Source organism: Capra hircus, chromosome 29 (assembly GCF_001704415.2).
Source record: "Capra hircus breed San Clemente chromosome 29, ASM170441v1, whole genome shotgun sequence".
NCBI lineage: Eukaryota > Metazoa > Chordata > Mammalia > Artiodactyla > Bovidae > Capra > Capra hircus.
The window spans coordinates 12,108,755-12,129,613 of NC_030836.1; the positions used below are offsets into that span (position 1 = coordinate 12,108,755).

General features: G+C 45.2%; 1 protein-coding gene across 1 annotated transcript in view; it reads left to right on the forward strand.

Annotated features, from left to right (window-relative positions):
* The window catches only part of RAB30 (RAB30, member RAS oncogene family), a 103,831-nt gene that overhangs the window by 61,923 nt on the left and 21,049 nt on the right, over positions 1-20,859 (forward strand). Inside the window, exons 2-3 of the mRNA XM_005699478.3 lie at positions 15,374-15,474; positions 19,918-20,001. Of these exons, the coding sequence (XP_005699535.1) occupies positions 15,382-15,474; positions 19,918-20,001 (177 nt within the window). The 5' untranslated portion in view covers positions 15,374-15,381. The remainder of the gene's footprint in view (positions 1-15,373; positions 15,475-19,917; positions 20,002-20,859) is intronic.

Genomic DNA, 20,859 nt, shown 5'->3' on the forward strand with positions numbered 1-20,859 from the left:
TGCAGTCCCATGGGTTTGCAGAGTCAGACACAACTTAGCTACTGAACAACAACAACACAGGCCTAAGAGTCTTCCGCAGGCGTTAGGGACTTTGATCATTCCAGCTGTTCTGCCACCATGGTGTGAAATTGCTGTTTTGTTTACAGTCAGACATTGTATGAGGTCAGTTCTCTTGACAGCACTTGAAAAAACCCATTGGTATATGTTCCTACAGGTCTTTGTTAAGCACTCTGGTTTTAAAAATTGAAATGATTTTTTTAACTGCTTTGGAGGAAATCTTGTCATGATTACAGTGATCAAAACCAAACTAAATCATGTAGTGCTCAGGAAAAAGAGAGGGAGGAACACATCAAAATGCTGGTAGTGTTTGTGTTGCTTTTGGTAATTCCTTTTTCTATGTCTTCTGCGTTTTTAAAAAATGTGTCTATGGTATATGCAAAATGTTAAAACTTGTTTAAAAGGTGGGGAGGATGAAACTTAAAAAACAAAAAGCTCCCTGTGATCTCATAAACTAAGCGCAATATATGTTCTTGCTTTGGAAATGCTCTTGTTCACATCCATGCTTATTTTTTTATAGCTACAGTCCTGATAAATGCAGCTTTGTGTATTCTTTTAGTTTTGTAGCCTATGTTCAACATTAGTTCATATTTCTACATAGTTTTCATAACTGGCATTTCTAATAGCTGCCCTGCATTCCATGGTGTTGATGTTCCATACAACACTGCCCGAGCTGGACAACCGGATTGTTTCCAGTTCTTTTAGGTAAGATGTAATGAGCATTTCTGTTCATATTGCATTTTGAGTTTGTTCCTTAAAGTGAATTTCCAGAAGGGACTTCCCAGCATGGAAAGTGTGAATGCAGTTATGGCTTTTGGTTTGTACCTGTAGGAAGATTCTGCTTTCAGAAGAGCTAATTAAATGTGGATGGTCACTAGCTGATTATGTGTCTACCTGTTTCATGTTTCCCTTACCAGTATTGAGTCCCTATATTTTAATAAAGCGTATTATTTCTAAATAAGTCATGTTTATTGAAGAAAGTTTAGAAAAGATATAAATAGATCAAGAGGAAAATAATCTATAATCCCACTGCTTAGAGGAAGCATTTTTAAAATTATTTTCTTCCACGTATATGTTTCATAATGTTACATCATGTGGTTCCATGTAACCATTTCTCCACTGTTGGATAGAGGCTTTACCCGCCCCGTTTTCCGGGACTATATTAAATAATATTGGAACGAATTTTCTTTGTGCACTACTGTGAATAAATCTGTGTGTATGTCTTGGAATCATTCCTTAGGGAAAACTCCCAGAAGCGAAATTGCTAAATCAAAGAGCATGGATGTTGTTAAGGCTTTTGATAAATATTGAAGGCCTGCTAGTGAGGACAGTCATTCCTTGTTACACTTACACCTGGTTAGACATCGCTGGCTGGGTGAGAGGTGACAAGGGCTGGAGCCAGGCTGTGCCGTGGAGAGAAAGAAAGGTGCAGAGGAGGGGGGTAGTCAGGCTACATTTCTTTCTTCTTCTTTCTTTTTCAGTTTCATTTATTTATTTTTGGCTGCACTGCATTGCTTTTGTGCAGGCTTTCTTATTGTGGTGAGCAGGAGGCTACTCTCTTGCTGTGGTGTTTGGGCTTCTCATGGCCTGGCATCTCTCGTGGAGCACAGGCTCTGGGCGCACGGACTTCAGTTGCAGCATGCGAGCTCAGTAGTTGTGGCACAGGCCTGACTTGCTCTGAAGCATGTGGGATCTTCCCAGCTTGGGAACCCATGTCCCCTGCATTGGCAGGTAGATTCTTATCTACTGCACCACCAGGGAAGCCCCAGGCTACATTTCTGACAGCACATCAGCAGGCCTTGGCGACAAATGGCTTGTGGCCTTCTGTGTGTGTGTGTGGTGTTCGAGGTAGACTGGAGATATTCCATATAGGAATTTGCAAGGATACAGATAAGGGTCTTCCCTGGTGGTGCGGATGGTAAAGAATCCGCCTGCATTGCAGGAAACTTAGGTTCCATCCCTGGGTCGGGACGATCCCCTGGAGAAGGGAATGGCAACCCACTGCAGTTTTCTTGCCTGGAGAATTCCATGAAGGAGCCTGGCGGGCTACAGCCTGTGGGATCGCAAAGAGTCAGACACAACTGAGCAACTAACACATACAGATAAGATAATTTTTAGGACAGCAAACCTGAGGCCTTCTATAGATGTAAAAGGTTATTGATAGTAATAGTCACCAAGAAATCTCACCCCACAAGCCTGTTTCAAAGGATGAAATAGGCTGATGTGTATAAAGCATCTACGCTTAGACAAATAGGCATTCTTCTGTGTTGACAGCAGACCTGGCAAGGTCTTGGGAGATAAAACTTGGGGGAATTGCTACATTTTATCCTCCTCCATTTGAGTCACAGAGCATGTGGACACTTGCTTCCCTTTTTCCTTTTCTCCTGCTTCCAGTGAGGAGGGAATCTGTTTAACAGTTGAGGGTAGGGTCCAGCCTGGAGTGACGGGGAAGGAGATACCCCCAGCCCTGGTCTGGCTTGGAGGGAAGCGCTCGGGGCTGAAGCTCTCACTTCTGCCTGCCTGGCCCTGTTGCTCTGAATCTCAGCCCGGGGGAGGAGCCTAAGGATGCTGATAACGAGGTCCTTCCGGTCCAGCCAAACAGGCCCAGGAAAGCTGCTGCGGAGCAAAGATTAGACACACTCCCTGATTTACACAACGTGGAGAGCAGACCTTCCCCGCCTCCCCAGAGCTCTTGGCGGGTGGTATTGTTTATTGTTGGAGGAGGACAACAGAGGGAGCCTGGCAGGCTTGTGCAGAAGCCGGAAACAACGAGTTGGGTCTGGGAAGGTGTTTTCTTCGATCAGTGCAACAAACATGTTTTGCAGACAGAAGCTCCCCATCTTGGAAATGGATTAATGAGTGGAAGGGTATCTTCCTTCTCCCTGGTAGACAAGGGGCCTGAACCACCCAGTGTATCCTGTGCCCAGGTGCTGTGGTGCAAAACAAATTAACTGCCTGCCGGGGGAGTGCGCAGAATGGGGCCCAAGTGGGTGGAGGGCGGCCCTCCCCCTCGTCTCCCTTCTGTGTGGGAAGACACATCTGGGCCCAGGGCAGTGATGACTTCCAACTGCGGAAAGTGAAAGAGCGTTGTTTACTTAAGCAGGATCGTTCAGTTGTGGCCTTTGGTGAACTGTCCTCGTGAAATGCCATTCCTTGGATTACTTTTCACTCTCCTTATTCCTCTGGATTCCCAAATCCATTTTGTATTTAGAGCAAAGAGGAAAATATGGAAGATAATGTGTACGAAGAATAAGATAAAATACCTTACTGTCTTGCCCTTGAAAATAATACTGTGGAGATCTCAGGCCTACTTTGTTTTTTATCTTTTTTTTTTTCACATGTCTCAAAAAATATTCTTGGGACTTCCCTGGCGGTCCAGTGACGGGAGACTGTGCTTCCAAAGCAGGTGGCCCAGGTTCGATCCCTGGTCAGGGAACTAAATTACACATGCTGCAAGGAAGACCTGGAGCCGTCCCGGCCACCGTCCCCTCCGCCCCCCAAAAATCTCAGAGGCTGCTTTTTTTTTTTTGCTTTTTCTTCTCTTTTATTGGATTCATAATACGCTGCCCAAGTTGGAAATGCAAGCAAACCCAGGGCTGCTTTTGACCTCCCTCCCATCCATGGGTCCCTGCCAACCTCCCTGGTGGTTAGGCCCCAGCCTTGCCCAGTGGGGATGTATAGTTGCAGGCTTTATTTGTCCTGGCGGCAGCTCTGATTTAGAGTCAGGGGACCCAGGTGTCTCTTCTGACTCTGTTGCCTGCACGCTGTGCAGCTGGAGGCAACTCACTCTTCGTCCTTTCAAAGGCCATTTCTGTAAAATGGGGAGAAGGAGACAGGTTCCTCCTGCCTTCTCAGGAGGGTTCTGTGTCAGAGCCCAGTGAGAGCAGGTTCCGAGCGGAAGTACATGATCCTCAAGGGCAAGAGTTTTGTTTTTATTAGGGACACAAATAGCCTGTCATTCTACCCGTTGGATTTGGCTGTCACACACAGGATGGATACTTGGTTTTAAGGGAATTTGGCGTGAAAGAATGAGCCCACCATGTGGAGAGACATGGTTTAATATACACCACGAACTAGAAAAGGCGACTCCAGAACCTGGGAGGGACATTCCCTAAAGGGTTTCTGTCACAGTAAGGGGGTGCAGCAGGGCAAAGAGAAAACAGAAAGAGACAGACAGCACCTCAAAGAGATATTTTTAAAAGGGCCCCTTTCACTGTATTAGGATAGCTACCTTGCCTTTTAAGCACTATTGTAAGACTGAATGAAAGGGCAGAGTATAATTTTCTCTTGTAAAATATTTATTTGTCTGCACTGGGTCTTAGTTACGGCATGTGGGGTCTAGTTCCCTGACTGGGAATCACACCTGGGCCCCCTGCCTTGGGAGTGTGGAGTCATAGCTACTGGACCATCAGGGAAGTCCCTATAATTTATTAAGAGTTGGAGGTCATCCTTTTTCCCAAAAAGAGCTAGATACTACAGTCTCTCCAAAAGCAAACACTGCACTAGTTTTCTTTTGTAGTTTTTCTGGAGATATTTTATGCAGATATGCTGGGCTGCGCTAAGTTGCTTCAGTCATGTCCGACTCTTTGTGACCCTGTGGGCTGTAGCCCGCCAGGCTCCTCTGTACCTGGGATTCTCCAGGTAAGAATACTGGAGTGGGTTGCCATGCCCTCTTGCAGTGGATCTTCAGGGATTGAACCCACAGTCTCTTACGTCTCCTACGTTACAGGCGGATTCTTTTCCACTAGTGCCACCCGGGGACCCCATGCAGGTGCAGTTAATTAATTATATGCCCTCTTTTCATATTATGGACTTCCCCAGTGGCTCAGTGGTAAAGAATCTGCCTGCAATGCAGGAGACTCTGGAGACATGGGTTTGATCCCTGAGTCAGGAAGATCCCCTGGAGGAAGAAATGGAGACTCACTCCAGTATTCTTGCCGGGAAAATCCCATGGACAGAGGAGCCTGGCGGACTACAGTCCATGAGGTCACAAAGAATCAGACACGACTGCGCAACTGAGCACAGCAGCAGCTTTTCATACTATGCACACTGTTCTCCACCTTGCTTCTTTCACTTAATGTACTTTGCAGATGTCCATAGTGGGCTGCATGGAATATTGGTGTATAGTTTTCACAATCTGTACAACTATTTTCCTACTGATGGAGTTAGGCTGATTTCTTATTTGCTATTATAAACATTATTGTAATATATCCCACTCCATGTGTCTTTGCACATATGTATCAGTATCAGTGCAGGATGAATTCCCCGAAGTAGAATTGTTGAGTCAGAGAGATTATAATAGTCTTTTTAGTTTCCAGTCGATATAGCCTTGCATAGAAATTGCATTGGTTTGCCTCCCACCAGCAGTATATAGGTGCCGTATTTCTCTATACTCTGTCCAACACAGAGTGAATGTTACCAATGCGATATGAAAAATGGCCTCTGATTACAAATTCATTGTAGTTTTCATCATAAATAATTTATAAATTCATTATAGTTTGAATTTACTCATGAGCGAGGCTGATTTTTTTTTTAATGTAAGTACCATTTTAATTTCATCTGATACACTGTCTGCTCATGTCTTTTACCCTTTTTTTTCTATTGGGTTATTCATCTTTTCTTATTGATTTATAGGAAATTAGCCCTTAGTTATATGCATTTCACATATTTTATTTTAGTTCATCTTTGTTTTATGATGCAGAATTTTAAAAAATTAGTCAAATGGGTCAGTATCTTTATTTAATGGCTTTGATTTTGTGCAATTCTTAGAAAGCTTTCCCCACTTTAAGATTTCTGTATTTATGTATATCATGCTTTCTTCTAGCACTTGCATGTTTTCATTTTAAAAAATCCAAATCTCTCATCCATCTGGAATTTATTTCAGTAAGAGGAGTGAGACAGGATTCCAGCTTAATTTTTTTCATAGAAAAACATGGGTTTTGAATCCTGGCACTTTAGCTCATTAGCTGTGTAATTTTAAACAAACAAGTTAACCCCTCTGAACCTCAATTTCTTTATTTGTGGAATGGGAATAATAATACCTACCTAGTGAGGCTGTTGAAAAGGTTAAATAAGATTATGTATGGAAACAGAATAGTTCCTGGCATATAGTTAAGTGTTCAAATCATGGTCCAAATACCCAGGAACCTGGGAAAACAGGGCGTTCCCACAAGGGGAGAATTTTGAGGTACGTGGGATACAGAGGTCACCTTGCAACTCGCCAGCGTGTGACTTAGGGTGAATCACTTAAACCCTTGGTTTCCTCACCTGCATAATGAGTGATAAGAACTAGTTCTTGTGGAGAGGCCCAGATTAGATCATGTCTGTGAAAGCATTTGGTCAACTGTAAAGGGCCATAACAGAAATGCTGGAGATTATGGCCTGATGAATGAGAAGCAGCCACGACACAGGTGGGTGTTTGCCATCCCTGGCCGGGGAGAATAATTAACTTGCAATAACCTGAAATTAGCAGCTGATGTAAAGCAAGTGAGCTTGCAGTACTTGATTATAGTAATGTTTAGTAATTGCCTTCTAGTAATTAAGCAATAATGAGCTTCCTGAGACAGAACCTTGTTAGAGCAAAAGACAGATCAAGCCCTTCCAGTTCAGTGTACGCTTCTTGAACACAGCCAGGGGAGTATGCAGACACGAGTACCTTGTGGAAGTGTGGTTCTTGTCTTTAAGAACAGGCGGGAGGAGCCGTAGACGTGTAGGGCATAGCCCCCTGCAGCGGACAGAGCACATGTGGAGATAAACTGGGAGGAAGGTCCGCAGCGCCCTGTGATTGCCCAGGAGGGAGAGAACCACCTGCTCAGCCCTGTGTGTCCGTCTGCACCCAGTCCCTGCAGCCCAGCCCAGACTGAAGAGCCCCAGCTCAGTAATGCTTTCTTCAGATGTTACTTGTTGCCCTTTTCTGCTCCTCATTTGGTTGTTTTGGATTCATCAGTCTCATATCTTGTTTCTCGGGCCCTACCCGTCTTCCTCCACAGCTGGGGCTTTGTTTAGGGTCTCTGTTTCTCCTAGACCTGATGAGTCCAATTTTTCCCAGGGTAGGAGTTGCTATATAAAGTGTAGGATGTCTGGTTAAATTTGAATTTCAGATAAACAGCTAATAACTTTATAGTAATAATATAAGTATTGCTCTGTGCAATATTGGGGTTATACTTATCTACTAAAAATTATTCATATGTCCCATGTAATATTTGGAGCAAACATACTGAAGTCTATTTGTTGCTATCTGAAATTGAAATTTAACTGGGTCTCTTCCTCCTTCCCTCTTCCCTTCCATCCTTCCCTCCTCCCTCCCTCCATTCCTCCTTCTAAAACCCTATCTGAAGAGCCCTGATTTCAAATGCTATAAAATAGCATTTACCATACTCATGTTTCATGGAGTCCAAGTAGCAAGGGATAGTAAAAGGTATTAATCTTAGAAAAGACTTTTCAGCTAAAATCATGTCTGGTAAATTCTGGTTTAAACAGTTAACCAGTTTTCTTCATTGTGGAAAAATTTTCAGAACCTTTTAAGTCTCCAACCCTGGATTATAGTATTTAGTGTTTCTCGAAGTTATGTCACTATCTTCCCCCTCCCACTTCCTGCGTTTTTAGGGTCTTAGGAGCAAATGTTGAGTGAATGCTGATGGGCCTTCCGGGTGTCTGTTCTATTTGCAGACCATGAGTTCTGATTTGGGGTTTTGGAAAAATAGCCCTCAGTGTGTAGTCACTCAGTCGTGTCCGACACTTTGCAGTCCTATGGAGCGTACGTAGCCCACCAGGCTCCTCCGTCCATGGGATTCTGCAGGCAAGCATACTGGAGTGGGTTGCCATTTCCTTCTCCAAGCCCTCTGTAGAAAATAAAAAAGAGTTTGTATAATATTATGATTCTGTTTTTGTTTTAAAAATCTTTAAATTAAGAAATAAACACATTGATGTGAGAATATATGTATTAAAAAAGCTAGAAGATTGTAGAACAAATTATTAACTGTACTGTCCCCAGGGCGGGTGTGGGTAGGGAAAGAGATTTTCCCTAGCAGACTTTTCTTTCCTTCTTGTTTGACTGTATGCTCTGCAATCAGTATATGTGACTCTTGACTGACGGTTAGGGATTAAAAAAAGTTTGATTATTATACTTTTGAAAACATTTGATTATTGTATATTTATTTACATACGGCTTTTCTGTTTATTTCCTGATTTGCAACTCAGTGATGTAGGTTCTAATGTTGTTGTTGTTTAATCACTAAGTTGTGTCCGATTCTTTGCGACCCCATGGACTGTAGCCCTCCAGGCTCCTCTGTCCATGGAATTCTCCAGGCAGAAGTACTGGAGTGGGTTGCCATTTCCTTCTCCAGAGACATTTTCTGGACCCAGGGATTGAACCCACATCTCCTGCTTGGCAGGCAGATTCTTTACCATTGAGCCACCAGGGAAGCCTCATAAATCCCCGCTTTCTGGATGAGGAAGCTTTACACAGCTCTTTGGCTGACCCAGGTCTCTCGCGTTCCTGAAACACTCATGCTGCCTTTTTGGGTTAGCGAAGGGGCGGCACGTGCAGTGCTGGGGAGGGACCACGGCTCCTGCTCACCGACCCTCTCAGTTTATAGAGCACGGTTGAGACCTTGAACGGGAGAAGGACCTGCATGAGACATATAGCCTTTGAACAGGACAAGTCCCCCAAATATCATTCTCTTTGGCAGGGGCCAGGGGACAGAAGGCAGGGCAGGGATCTGGCCCTGTGTTCACCAGAAGCCTTGACTTTAATTGGTTGTGCTGAGCCCAAAAGAGCAAGGGGAGAATGTTCTGATGTACAGCAGTGAATACAGTTTGTTTTGTTTTTTGAAAAGGTCACTTTGATAAGTGCTTTTATGTTGCCAAAATCACATTGGTTAGAATGTTTTTTTTTTCCTTTTAAGCTTTTCACAGTACATTTTGTTTCCTTATCTTTTTAAAAACATATATTTAAACACAATTCATTTCTTTATTTTTGATTGTGCTGGTTCTTAATTGCTGCGTGGGCTTTCTTCTAGCTGCAGAGTGGGGGCTACTCTCCGGTTGCAGTACGCGGGCTTCTCCCTGCAGTGGCTTCTCTTGTTGTGGAGCACGAGCTATAGGGCATGCCGGCTTCAGTAGCTGAGCAGACGGGCTCCGTCGTTGTGGCTCCGTGGCTCTTGAGCACAGGCTCAATAGTTGTGGTGTAAAGGTTAAGTTGCTCTGAGGCATGTGAGATCTTCCCTAACCAGGGCTCGAACCCATGTCTCCTGCGCTGGCAGGGGAATTCTTTCCCGTGGAGCCACTAGGGAGGCCCCTCCTTATCTTTTTTAAAGTCATTTTTTTTCTTTTCCTCATCTGTTTTTCCTTTTTTGAACTTTATGTACATATCCACTTACTTAGAGCTATTGCGGTATTTACGGTATTTGAGGCTTGGCTTGTTTATCTGAGCAGAGTTCCTGTTTATATCCCTTGTGCCGATACTTGGTTACAGGACAGACTGAATGGTGGATGTGGTTTGCTGGGGAAAGTCTGGACCCAGCTCTGAAAAGAGACCTACGCACGGAGGGTGTAGCTGTGCTTGGATGACTGGCATCAGTGTGCGGCCCTTTCAGTGTGGTGTGCTGCTCCCAGAGCAGGGAGGTTCCAGAACACTGCAGTTCAGAGAGGCCTGGGGGTCCATTCAGCTTAGCCTCCAGTCCTCAGACAGTTATAGCAGTGCTCTCTACCACCAGCAGAGGGCAGCAGCATTCTACTTCAGAAGGAGCTGGAATTAGGAGTTAGATGCATCTGGCTTTGAATCCTGGTCTTAAGACTAACTAGCTGCATGACTTTAGAATAACCCCTCTGTGCCTCAGTTAGAAAAGGCAGAGGAACCAGCGATCAAATTGCTGACATCTGTTGAATCATAGAAAAAGCAAGAGAGTTCCAGAAAAACATCTGCTTCATTGACTCTGCTAAAGCCTTTGACTGTGTGTTTCACAGCAAACGGTGGAAAATTCTTAAGGAGATGGAAATACCAGACCACCTTACTTGCCTTCTGTGAAACCTGTATGCAGGTCAAGAAGCAACAGCTAGAATTGGACATGGAGTAATAGACTGGTTCCAAATTGGGAAAGGAGTACATCAAGGCTGTATATTGTCACCCTGCTTGTTTAACTAATAAGCAGAGTATATCATGAGAAACGCTGGGCTGGAAGAAGCACAAGCTGGAATTAAGATTGCCGGGAGAAATATCAATAACCTCAGATACACAGTTGACACCAACCTTATGGCAGAAAGCGAAGAGGAACTAAAGAGCCTCTTTATGAAAGTGAAAGAGGAGGGTGAAAAAGCTGGCTTAAAACTCAACATTCAGAAAATGAAGATCATGGCACCTGGCCCCATCACTTCATGGCAAATAGATGGGGAAACAATAAAAACAGTGACAGACTTTATTTTCTTGGACTGCAAACTTACTGCAGATGGTGACTGCAGCCATGGAATTAAAAGACACTTGCTCCTTGGAATAAAAACTTTGACCAACCTGCTGCTGCTGCTGCTGCTGCTAAGTCGCTTCAGTCGTGTCCAACTCTGTGCACCCCATAGACGGCAGCCCACCAGGCTCCACCGTCCCTAGGATTCTCCAGGCAAGAACAGTGAAGTGGGTTTGACCAACCTAGACAACATATTAAAAAGCAGAAATACTACTTTGCTGATAAAGGTCCATCTAGTCAAAGCTATGGTTTTTCTAGTAGTCATGTATGGATGTGAGAATTGGACCATCAAGAAGGCTGAGCACTGAAGAATTGATGCTTTTGAACTGTGGTGTTGGAGAAGACTCTTGAGAGTCCCTTGGACTGCAAGGAGATCCAACCAGTCAATCCTAAAGGAAATAAACCCTGCACATTCACTGGAAGGACTGATGCTGAAGCTGAAGCTCCAGTACTTTGGCCACCTGATTTGAAGACTCACTGAAAAAGACCCTGATGCTGGGAAAGATTGAAGGCAGGAGGAGAAGGGGACAACAGAGGACGAGATGGTTGAATGGCATCACCGACTCAATGGACATGAATTTGAGCAAACTCCAGGAGACAGTGAAGGACAGGGAAGCCTGGCGTGCTACAGTCATGGGGTTGCAAAGAGTCGGACAAGACTGAGTGACTGAACGACAACAGCAAGTTAGGGGTGGTCATAATAGTACGTACCTCATACATTGTGGGACTTCCCAGGTGGCACTAGTAGTAAAGAATCTGCCTGCAATGCAGGAGAACCAGGTTTGATCCCTGGGTTGGGAAGATCCCCAGGAGGAGGGCATGGCAACCCACTCTAGTATTTTTGCCTGGAGAATCCCACGGACAGAGGAACCTGGGGAGCTATAGTTCATGGGGTCACACAGAGCGAAGCAACTTAGTATGCACATACGTTGTGAGGAGTAAATGAGCAAGTACAGGTAGAAGAATACCTTGCACGTAAGAAACAGTGAAGAGAAGAAAATGGCACCCCACTCCAGTATTGTCGCCTGGGAAATCGCATGGACAGAGAAGCCTGGCGGGCTACGGTCCATGGGGTCACAAAGAGTCGAACATGACTGAGTGACGGGACAGCAGTAGCCAGAAACGCTGACTTACAAGAGAAGCCACTGCAATGAGCAACCTGCAGACCAGCTGGAGAGTAGCCCCCGCTCGCCGCAACTAGAGAAAGCCTGCTGCAGCAACAAAGACCCAACACTGCTAGAAGCAAATTTTTAAAAACTTTAACAAGAGAAACATGGAGTAAGTGTCAGCTATTATTAACAATAATAGAACATACAGTTCCTAGAATCATGCTTGGTCAGTAGCATATCTTGTGACGTGTTTGCTCCAGACAAGGCGTGACTTTTGTTGTCAGTTTTGGGACGGGGTGTAACTGACAGCTTCTGAGTGGATCCCCCCTCCCGGGACACTGTGTTACCACATGGCGCTTGGTGATGCCTGGGCTGTTCTGTTACTTCCCAAACAGAAAGACTTCCTCAGAGCGCAGTTTCCAGACAGTCTTGTGAGCTTTTCACCCAGCAGTATGTCTTCTATTAAGAATGAAACAGTAACCACAGCCGGTCCCCAGGAGTTTACAGTGCAGCGTTCACCATGGGCAGTCTGCATTTTTAAAGGGACCAAACACTTTCCCTCTCAGAGGTTTATTTAAAAAAAAAAAAAAACAAAACAGCCACTCAATGGAGCACTGAAGCAATTTCTTACAGAAAGGGGCGGGACCTTTGCTTTTAGTCTGTGACTGCTCCAGGTGGTCACTGCCTGCGGCTTGACTCTGAGCCTGACTCTGGGCAGATAACTTCCTCTTCTTTCCCTGAAGCTGCATAATTTGGGCTCTGCTGACCTTCTCTTAGGAGCCCTGTATCTCAGCCCTTTATTTTTGGACATTCTCCTCTTGATCTTCTGCTTTGTTTCTTTGGACTCTGCCCAAGATGGAGACAGCGATGTGTTGCAAATGATCTGAGCACAGAAAAAGCACATGATCCAAGGCTGCGTTCTCTTTTCGTTGACTTAGGATGTGCGAGTTGTGGTCTGTGTGTGAGCCACACGGCCGCATATCTTCCCGCTCTCCTTGCACCTAACCCTGAGATTTCTTTTCTTTTTGCTTTTAACAGCTTTATTGAGTTTTAACCCTTGCGTTTTTAGCCAGAGTCTGATCTTGATTCTTATCTTAACTGCTCCAGTGTGGTAGAAAGAATTTTGGATTTGAACCCAGAGGGGAAAAGAAAAGGAAAATCACGTTTACTGAGTCTTGTCCTCGTCATTCGATTTGTCAGGATTTTCTGAAGTTGCTAGTATGAGCCGGGCTTTGTGAAAGGCACCCTAGGGTGGTGCTTCGGGCAATGTGGGTGCTGGACCCAGGCTATCTGGGTTTGAATTTCAGCTCCATCAGCTCTTTAAGTGGGACCTTAATGACGTCTTATCCCGTGTGTCAGTGTCCCTGTTCGTCAAGTTAGGATGCTAATAGTGTCTACCTGATAGGAGTGTTGTGAGGATTAAATGAGTTAATAATATAGAATGAGGTGATGATGGTGGTGGTAGTAGTGGCGAAGGCGATAATCACAGCAATGATGACGATACAGGGGGACTAGGATCAGAGCTCAACCAGAGAGACGCTTCACTGGTTTCATGCTGCTCACAGTCGCGTATGCACGTGCCCGCGTGTGCTAAGGGATGCACTTGGAACATGAGACAGATATAAATAAATAAGTACTGTAAAACTTGGTGAGGGGAGGGGACAGGGGAGGCCCCTTTTGATGGCATGTATATCTTCGGGACTTGAAGTCTGGCTGTTGTCTTTATGTTTGGACTACCCTCAGTTTACTCGCCTGTAAACTAGGTTACATGAAACACCCGCCTTATAAAAAGAAATGGAAGTAGCCACAAAGCGCCAAGTATGGTGCCTGACATATGGTGAGCTGAGTGACCATTTATGGACCCAGATTCTTGACAGAGAGATACTTTTCCTCCGCCGTCCCAGGGAACGGAGACCTGCCCGTTGGCTTTGGCTGTCAGCCGTCTTTCCGAGGGTCGTTGGAATCCACATAGAAATCACCCTTGTTCACATGGAACTGCCCTGGCTCCTTTGCAGGTCGCTTTGCAGTGGCCTCTGCCTCCATCCCTGCACCCTGCAGCCCTCAGCCCGTGGAGCTCCGGAGGCAGGTGGGCGTCACCCTTGGCGGCCCCCGCTCCCCAGGCTCCCTCGCCCCCGTGTGCTCACTGACCCTTTCTGCTCACCTCCCTTACACTGACCCTCCTTTGCTCCAGCGTCCATCAGGCTTGTTCGGCCTTCACCTTATGAAATGAGCTATGCTCCTGTTGTTTTGAATTGTGACTAACTTCGTTATTGTTCTTTAGCTTTTCTCATGTTGATCTCAAGGGCAGAGACTGTTTCATCTCTGTATTTCCTAGGATGACTGTTTTTATTGTTTAGTCACTAAGTCTCGTCTGACTCTTCTGCGGCCCCATGGACTGTAGCCTGCTAGGCTCCTCTGTCCATGGGATTTCCCAGGCATTCCCTTCTCCAGGGGAGTGGGCTGCCATTCCCTTCTCCAGGGGATCTTCCCAGCCCAGGGGTCAAACTCGCGTTTCCTGCTCGGCAGGCAGATTCCCTACCTCTGAGCCACCAGGGAAGTCCAAGTGACTAGCACACTGCTATAGTAGATACTGAACTGTTTTTACCAGGATGGGGCTTTGTGGGTACCAAGGCTCTTTTACATGTCTTCTTTTTTCCTTTAAGTCTCCATAACAGTTCTCTGAAGGAGACAAAGCAGGTAGTCTTTTTAGCACAGTCGGGAAACTAAGGCCTTTACTTCAGCCGTAGGCTCATTAGTTAATTATTTAATTCTACAGAGTAGATATTGACTAAGTGTAACTGTGTCCCATGGGCTAGGAAAATAGAGCTGAAAGGCATCATCCTTTCCCTCAAAGATGAGGCAGACATTAGAACAAAGAATTGTATGACGTTTTAGGACAGAGGAACGGTGAACCTGTTTATTTGGGGAAGATGAGCAGAAAACTCAGAGAGAAAGAGATGCTTCCATCAGTCCCTAAAGGACTAACTTTCCAAACATAGAAAGTTTAAGTATTGTTTTTTATATACACTTGAGTCCCTACAGTGACAAGTACTCAGTAAACATTTGTAATATGAAAACACACACGCAGAAAGTGATCGAGAGGGCTTCCCAGGCAGAGGAAATACTGGTACGTAGTCCAGGGGGATGAGAAGAAGGGTACTTTGAGAGGTGCTGTAGCATCCACACGGCTAGCAGGAGGTGAATAGCAACGGGGAGGTGGTTGAGGGGAAGATGGCAGCATCTCCCCCTGGTAGGACCCCAGGTCCCCCAGGACTTGCAAGAGACTGAAAGCGTCCTCCCTTCATTCACACTCCCAGTCTCTAGCCCTTCCTCCCAGAGGCACTCACAGCATCTACATAAACCACCTTTCAGCTTTGCATGGGCTCCGCTTCCTTGCACCCCCAGCTTGTCTGCTCAGAGATTCATAATCTCCTTTTTGTGGCTAAAAGAAAACTGCTGACCACAGGAGCAACCTGCAACCTGACTGCTTGGAAGAATAAAGGTTACCAGGTGAAAGGGCGTCTGTGTCATTTGCTCTCCGTGGCGTGAAGGGACTGGGAAGGGTTAAAGGCCATCTGTGACCACACACCTGTGTTCCTCTCTCCCTGGCAGGGTCACTGGAGGGGAGCATTACATTGCTTCTCTGATGAGTCAGCCCCGTGGTTCCCGGGGAGACGGGCTGGCGCAGCTTGAGCTCTGTGGGCAAGTCTGACCAGGCTCATCTCACTCGTGCCTGTGTTTGCCTTGCAGCTGTGTAAATGAGTATGGAAGATTATGATTTCCTGTTTAAGATTGTTTTAATCGGCAATGCTGGTGTGGGGAAGACGTGCCTAGTCCGACGGTTCACTCAGGTAAGAACCCTGGAGTCTGGGTTGGGTTTCTCTGTGTGGCCTGTGGAGCTGCTGGTGCTGGGTTAGTTCCTGAGTCGTGTCTGACCCTTGCAGCCGCATGGGCTGTAGCCCGCCAGGCTCCTCTGTCCGTGGGATTCTCCAGGCAAGAAAACTGGAATGAGTTGCCATTCCCTTCTCCAGGGGATCTTCCCGACCCAGGGATCGAACTCGAGTCTCCTGCTTGGCAGGCGGATTCTTTGCTGCTGAGCCACCAGGGCCTACAGGGTTAGGGGATCCTAATAGGATGGGTGAGTGGTACCCGCCCCAGCCTCTTGGCTGCCAGTCCTTTCCAAGCCCTTTCCAAGTGTACCAGCTCTGTAGCCTCAACTACGAGGTTTGTTTTTGACATTTAAAATTTTCCGACTTATTTGAAATCTCAGCAGTGGTGAACACGACCACTCCTTCCTCTGTGAAATACCCTTTGCTCTTTTCTTTCCTTTTGTTTTGATTTTTTAAATTGAAGTATAGTTGGTAAGCAATATTATATGTTACAGGTGTGATTCACCATTTTTAAAAGGTTGTACTCCATTTAGAGTTTAAAATATTGGCTGTATTCCCTGTGTTGTGTAAAAGGTGCACGCAGCTTATTTGTTTAATATGTAATAGTTTGTACAGGCTAGAGACTTTAAACCATCCCCAGGGAGCGCGGCTCAGTGAGTTACCACCAACCCTCCCAAGCCTCCCATAGCTTCCTCTAGTGAAAGGGGTGAGTGGTTTTGCTTTCAGTCTTCAGTATCAAAAATACCTTTGTTGGTGTTTAATCACTAAGTCGTGTCCAGCTCTTTGCGACACCATGGACTGTAGCCCTCCAGGCTCTGTCCATGGGATTTTCCAGGCAAGAATATTGGAGTTGGTTGCCATTTACTTCTCCAGGGAGTCCTCACAATCCAGGAATCGAACCCATGTCTCCTGCTTGGCAGGCGAATTCTTTTACCACTGAGCCACCTGGGAAACCCATCAAAAATACCTTATTGGATAAAAAACCCCACAGATTACTCATTAATAATAATACAGATGAAAACCAATAATAATTAAGTGGAAACGAATCTGTACATCAAGTTAAACAAACATGTTAACTTTTTAAAAACTCAGATTCAAAGTAAACCACTCAAGCTCCCTGCTGATGCCCTCTCAGTTCCTCCCAGAAAACGGAATCATTTTGGTTTAGAATCAAATATGCTGATTTTTCTAACCTACTCCATGAGAATGAAATGAGAACAATGAAGGACCATTTGAACCAAATTAGATGTTCCCTCTGGGTTGGGTCCTTTGTTCTAAGTATAAGTTCCCTTTAGGGGGCTGCCCTTTCGAGAATTATTGCCAGAGATTATATACCCGATTATACCCAGAAATGGGTGGGAAATCATTCTGAGATTGACCTTGTTCTGTGTTTCCCGGAAAATGATGAAAGGCATCCTTTTCAGGATTTATCATGCATGCATCTTGCATTTTCATCAAGTGCTAGTGGGGAAGTTGAGAATAGCTCTTCTGTCTAAGGCAGAGGGCAGTTTGATGCTGGGGAAAGCACACTGGCTTGAGAAGACCTGGACCTTCATCCCAACTCTGCCCCGGCTTGCCTGGGAGCCTTGCCCAGCCTCCCTGCTTTCCTTTGATCTCCAAGGCCTCTTCCAGCTCTGAGAGTCTGTGGTTCTGTGGAAAACCAGAGAGGCCGATTGGATAACACAAACAGCTGGTGGGCACAGAAATGTCAAGGGAGAATGTCAAGGATTTTCCCAGGATAATGAACACGGAAAAGAACTTGTCACTGAGCCAGTGTGTCTGTGTGCTAAGTTGCGTCAGTTGGGTCCGACTCTTTGCAGCCCTATGGACTGTAGCCCACCAGGCTCCTCTGCTTATGGGATTCTCCACCAAGAACACTGGACTGGGTTCCCATGCCCTTCTCCAGAGGATCTTCCCCACCCAGGGATCAAACCCACATTTCCTGCTTCTCCTGTGTTGCAGGTGGATTCTTTACCACTGAGCCACTGGGAAAGCCTACTAATCCATGGTCTGGTGAAATAAAAAAATGACAAGCTTACTGGCTTCTGGGTTCAGTCAGCCACCAGGACATTATATTTGAAACTTCAGCTGGTTTTACTTCCATCTAACGTTAGTAATCTTTTCTGCTTTTGGCAAGCGGATGAGATGAGACTGCAGAGATGCAGAGAAGTTTGCAGCCCCTTTATTGAAAATTCTCTGACCTTGTCTTATTACTGAAAGTTCCCTTAGACATTTTTCAGCCCACTCTTCTCATTTTATAGGTTAGAAAACCCCTGAGGTCTAGAGGAAGGAAATGACTTGTTAGTAATCTTGTGTCATGTTAGTGGCAAGGCTGGGATGAGAAGATAGATCTTCTAGCTCACAGCCTGATCATTTTTATCTTCTTCATGTTCTCTCCTTGCAGACCATAGGAATCTGGCCTTTCTTATTTAAAAGCCTAATTCTTATCATTAGGGATAAAAATACCTCCCCACCCCTTTTTTGGTCACACCGCTAGGCATGTGGGATCTTCATTCCCTTACCAGGGATCGAACCTGTGCCCCTGCAGTGGAAGCTTGGAGTCTGAACTACTGGACCACCAGGGAAGTCCAGACATGTTTCCATTTTTAAACAGTTATGTTTAGCAGACTGTTTGTGACCCTATGGGCTATACAGTCCATGGAATTTTTCAGGCCAGAATACTGGAGTGGGTAGCCTTTCCCTTCTTCAGGGGATCTTCCCAACCCGGGGATCGAACCCAGGTCTCCCGCTCTGCAGGCGGATTCTTTACCAGCTGAGCCACAAGGGAAGCCCAAGAATACTGGAGTGGGCGGCCTATCCCTTTTCCAGCAGATCTTTCCCATCCCAGGAACTGAGCCAGGGTCTTTTTCATTGCAGGCGGATTCTTTACCAACTGAGCTATGAGGGAAGCCCAACCAATAAGCACACCACCCCTTAGTTTTTCTTTTCTGTTTACTTTATACCCCTCTTGGCTCCTCAACTCCACCCCGCCACCCCCCGCCAGAGTTCATATTTCATAGACAGGAGTATGTTTGGTTTTGTTATTTAGTTGACAGTTAAAAATGGATTGGATTCAGCTGTTTTGGAGGCATGAGGAATTGGGGAATGAAATGATGAGGGAGACATTGGGAAGGGTTTGTTTTATTTTTTGGCATTTGTTCCACTGCAAAACAGCTGGAGCTATAAACTTGAAGCTTGGCAGCCTTGTGTTTGAGCCAAACCAAAATAGAAGAAAATTGATTCAATATTTGTACGTAAAGTTCTGAATGTTTATATTTACAGGGTTTGCAGACGTGCAGAGGAACATTTGCTGTTGGTGTGACGCTCAGTCTTTCAAGTTCAAACTTTAATTAAAGACCTCTCTTATTAGGGAATAGACTTAATTAATGATGCCCCCAATCTTAGCTCCCAGAGCTAATAAAGTCCATTTTATTTTAATTTCTGGAAGTTCTGGAGTGTGAACGTGAAGAGGGAAGAGAAACTAGGTGGAGGGTTTTTTCTTGATAGAATTCCTTCCCTCCAACTTCCTCTCTAAGCTTATGGGAAATAGTATGCAACAGTAAATTACAATATACATATGATTTTACTAAACTCATACCTTTTTAGTTCAGCTTCCAATTTGATGTAAAGCTTTGTTTTGAAGTACTTACGTTAGACGAGAGAGGGACTGGTTTTTCTGAGGTCACCCGGAGCTCCTTAGGCTGCTTGCTGCCTCTTGGGTTGGTGCTATTTCGACTGTTCTGTCCCCCTGGATGAATTTATCTTTTTCAGTTGTTGTCCCAGGGTCGTTGGCCCTGATCTCACGTAGTTGTATCTATATAGAGGAAATAGTTATCACTGTCAAGGGAGAGGGAAATTCAGATCATCAGCTGTCTCCTTCATGTTTCTTGTGTTGATTTCTTGTTTGTTTCTTCAGCCTGGTGGTTCACACCGATGGCTGTTCATGCCCTAGACTAATAGCCAGTTGTCATCTTCCTTGATCTTATCTTTTAGATCGCCTATCCATTTTGCCTGCACCCTAACCATCCCAGTTTCATCCCTACGGCTCCATGTTCCTGAGTCTTATCCTTGTGTCTGACTTTTGTTTCATTCTTTGGCGTTAATTCCGCCGTCCTTTCCCAGTTCCCTTCCTTTACCCTCTCTGTCTGCTTCCTTCTTTCTTGGTCCCTCTTTCCCCTTCCTTCTTCTTCTTTCAACATTTCTTTCTCCCCCATTCATCCTCCTTTCTCCTCCCGCAAAACATACACACAAAGGTAAATTAAATAGGGTTCCCATGACACTAACCAGAGTTCTCTCTTCCATCAGTTAACTCAGCCAAAGGAAGGGGCTGGCAATGGGGGTAGGGGAGGATTTCATTTAATTGAAAGATTTGCTTATTGTTATTTTCTATTATTTCTGCTTTAGGGTCTTTTCCCCCCAGGACAAGGAGCCACAATTGGAGTTGATTTTATGATTAAGACAGTGGAGATTAATGGTGAAAAAGTAAAGGTAAGATGCCAAATGTCCAATAAGGCTTTCATTGTGCTATGTGAGAAGAAGCAGTTGTTTTCATAACATTTATTAAATCACCTAGTGGAAACCCACACTGAAAATGACGTACTCAGCCGTGACAGCTTATTTCCAGACAGAGTTCCTCTGTTCCCTTCACAGGGGCAGGAAGGGGTTGAGGATAATATGTTTACAGATCAGAAGACAATGAGAGAAGAGCTAAGGCCAGTTTGTCCTGCTCTTGTCATGTCGGATGAGATGTACAAACAAGGAAGAAATTTCTTCTGGAAATGTCTTGAGTTGGGCTCTTAAGACTTAGGTACTTCTTTTTTTCTTTCTTTCTTTTTCTCTGTCTCTCCCTCCCTCCCTCTCTCCTTGCTTTCCACATTGCACACTTTGCAGGATCTTAGTTCCCCAACCACGGATCGAATCTGGGCCCTTGGCAGTGAGAGCACCAAGTCCTAACCACTGGACTACCAGGGAATTCCCTACTTCTTTCTCAATCGCAGCCTCATTAGAGAGCCTGCTGATTTCTACATTCATCATTTTGCCATGTGAATCATTTATTAGAATTATTCCGTCTCCCACCCTACCCCAACCCCTGATAAGTGAGAAATACTAAATGAGGGGTCTAGGAAGGGTCCCTGATCTGCCCCCTACCCCTGCTTTGTGGCCTCTGGGTAGTTTAGTACCTGAAAGAGCTACATTGGGTTCAGTAACAAGAAAAGGGAGGGGGTGTTTTTCAAGTGCCTAATATGTGTCAATCCCTCCACTGCCTTCTTTTACATTTAACTCAATCCTTATTGTAAACCCTATGAGGTAAGTGCTAAATTATCTTCATTTTTTTTTTTTTTAAGA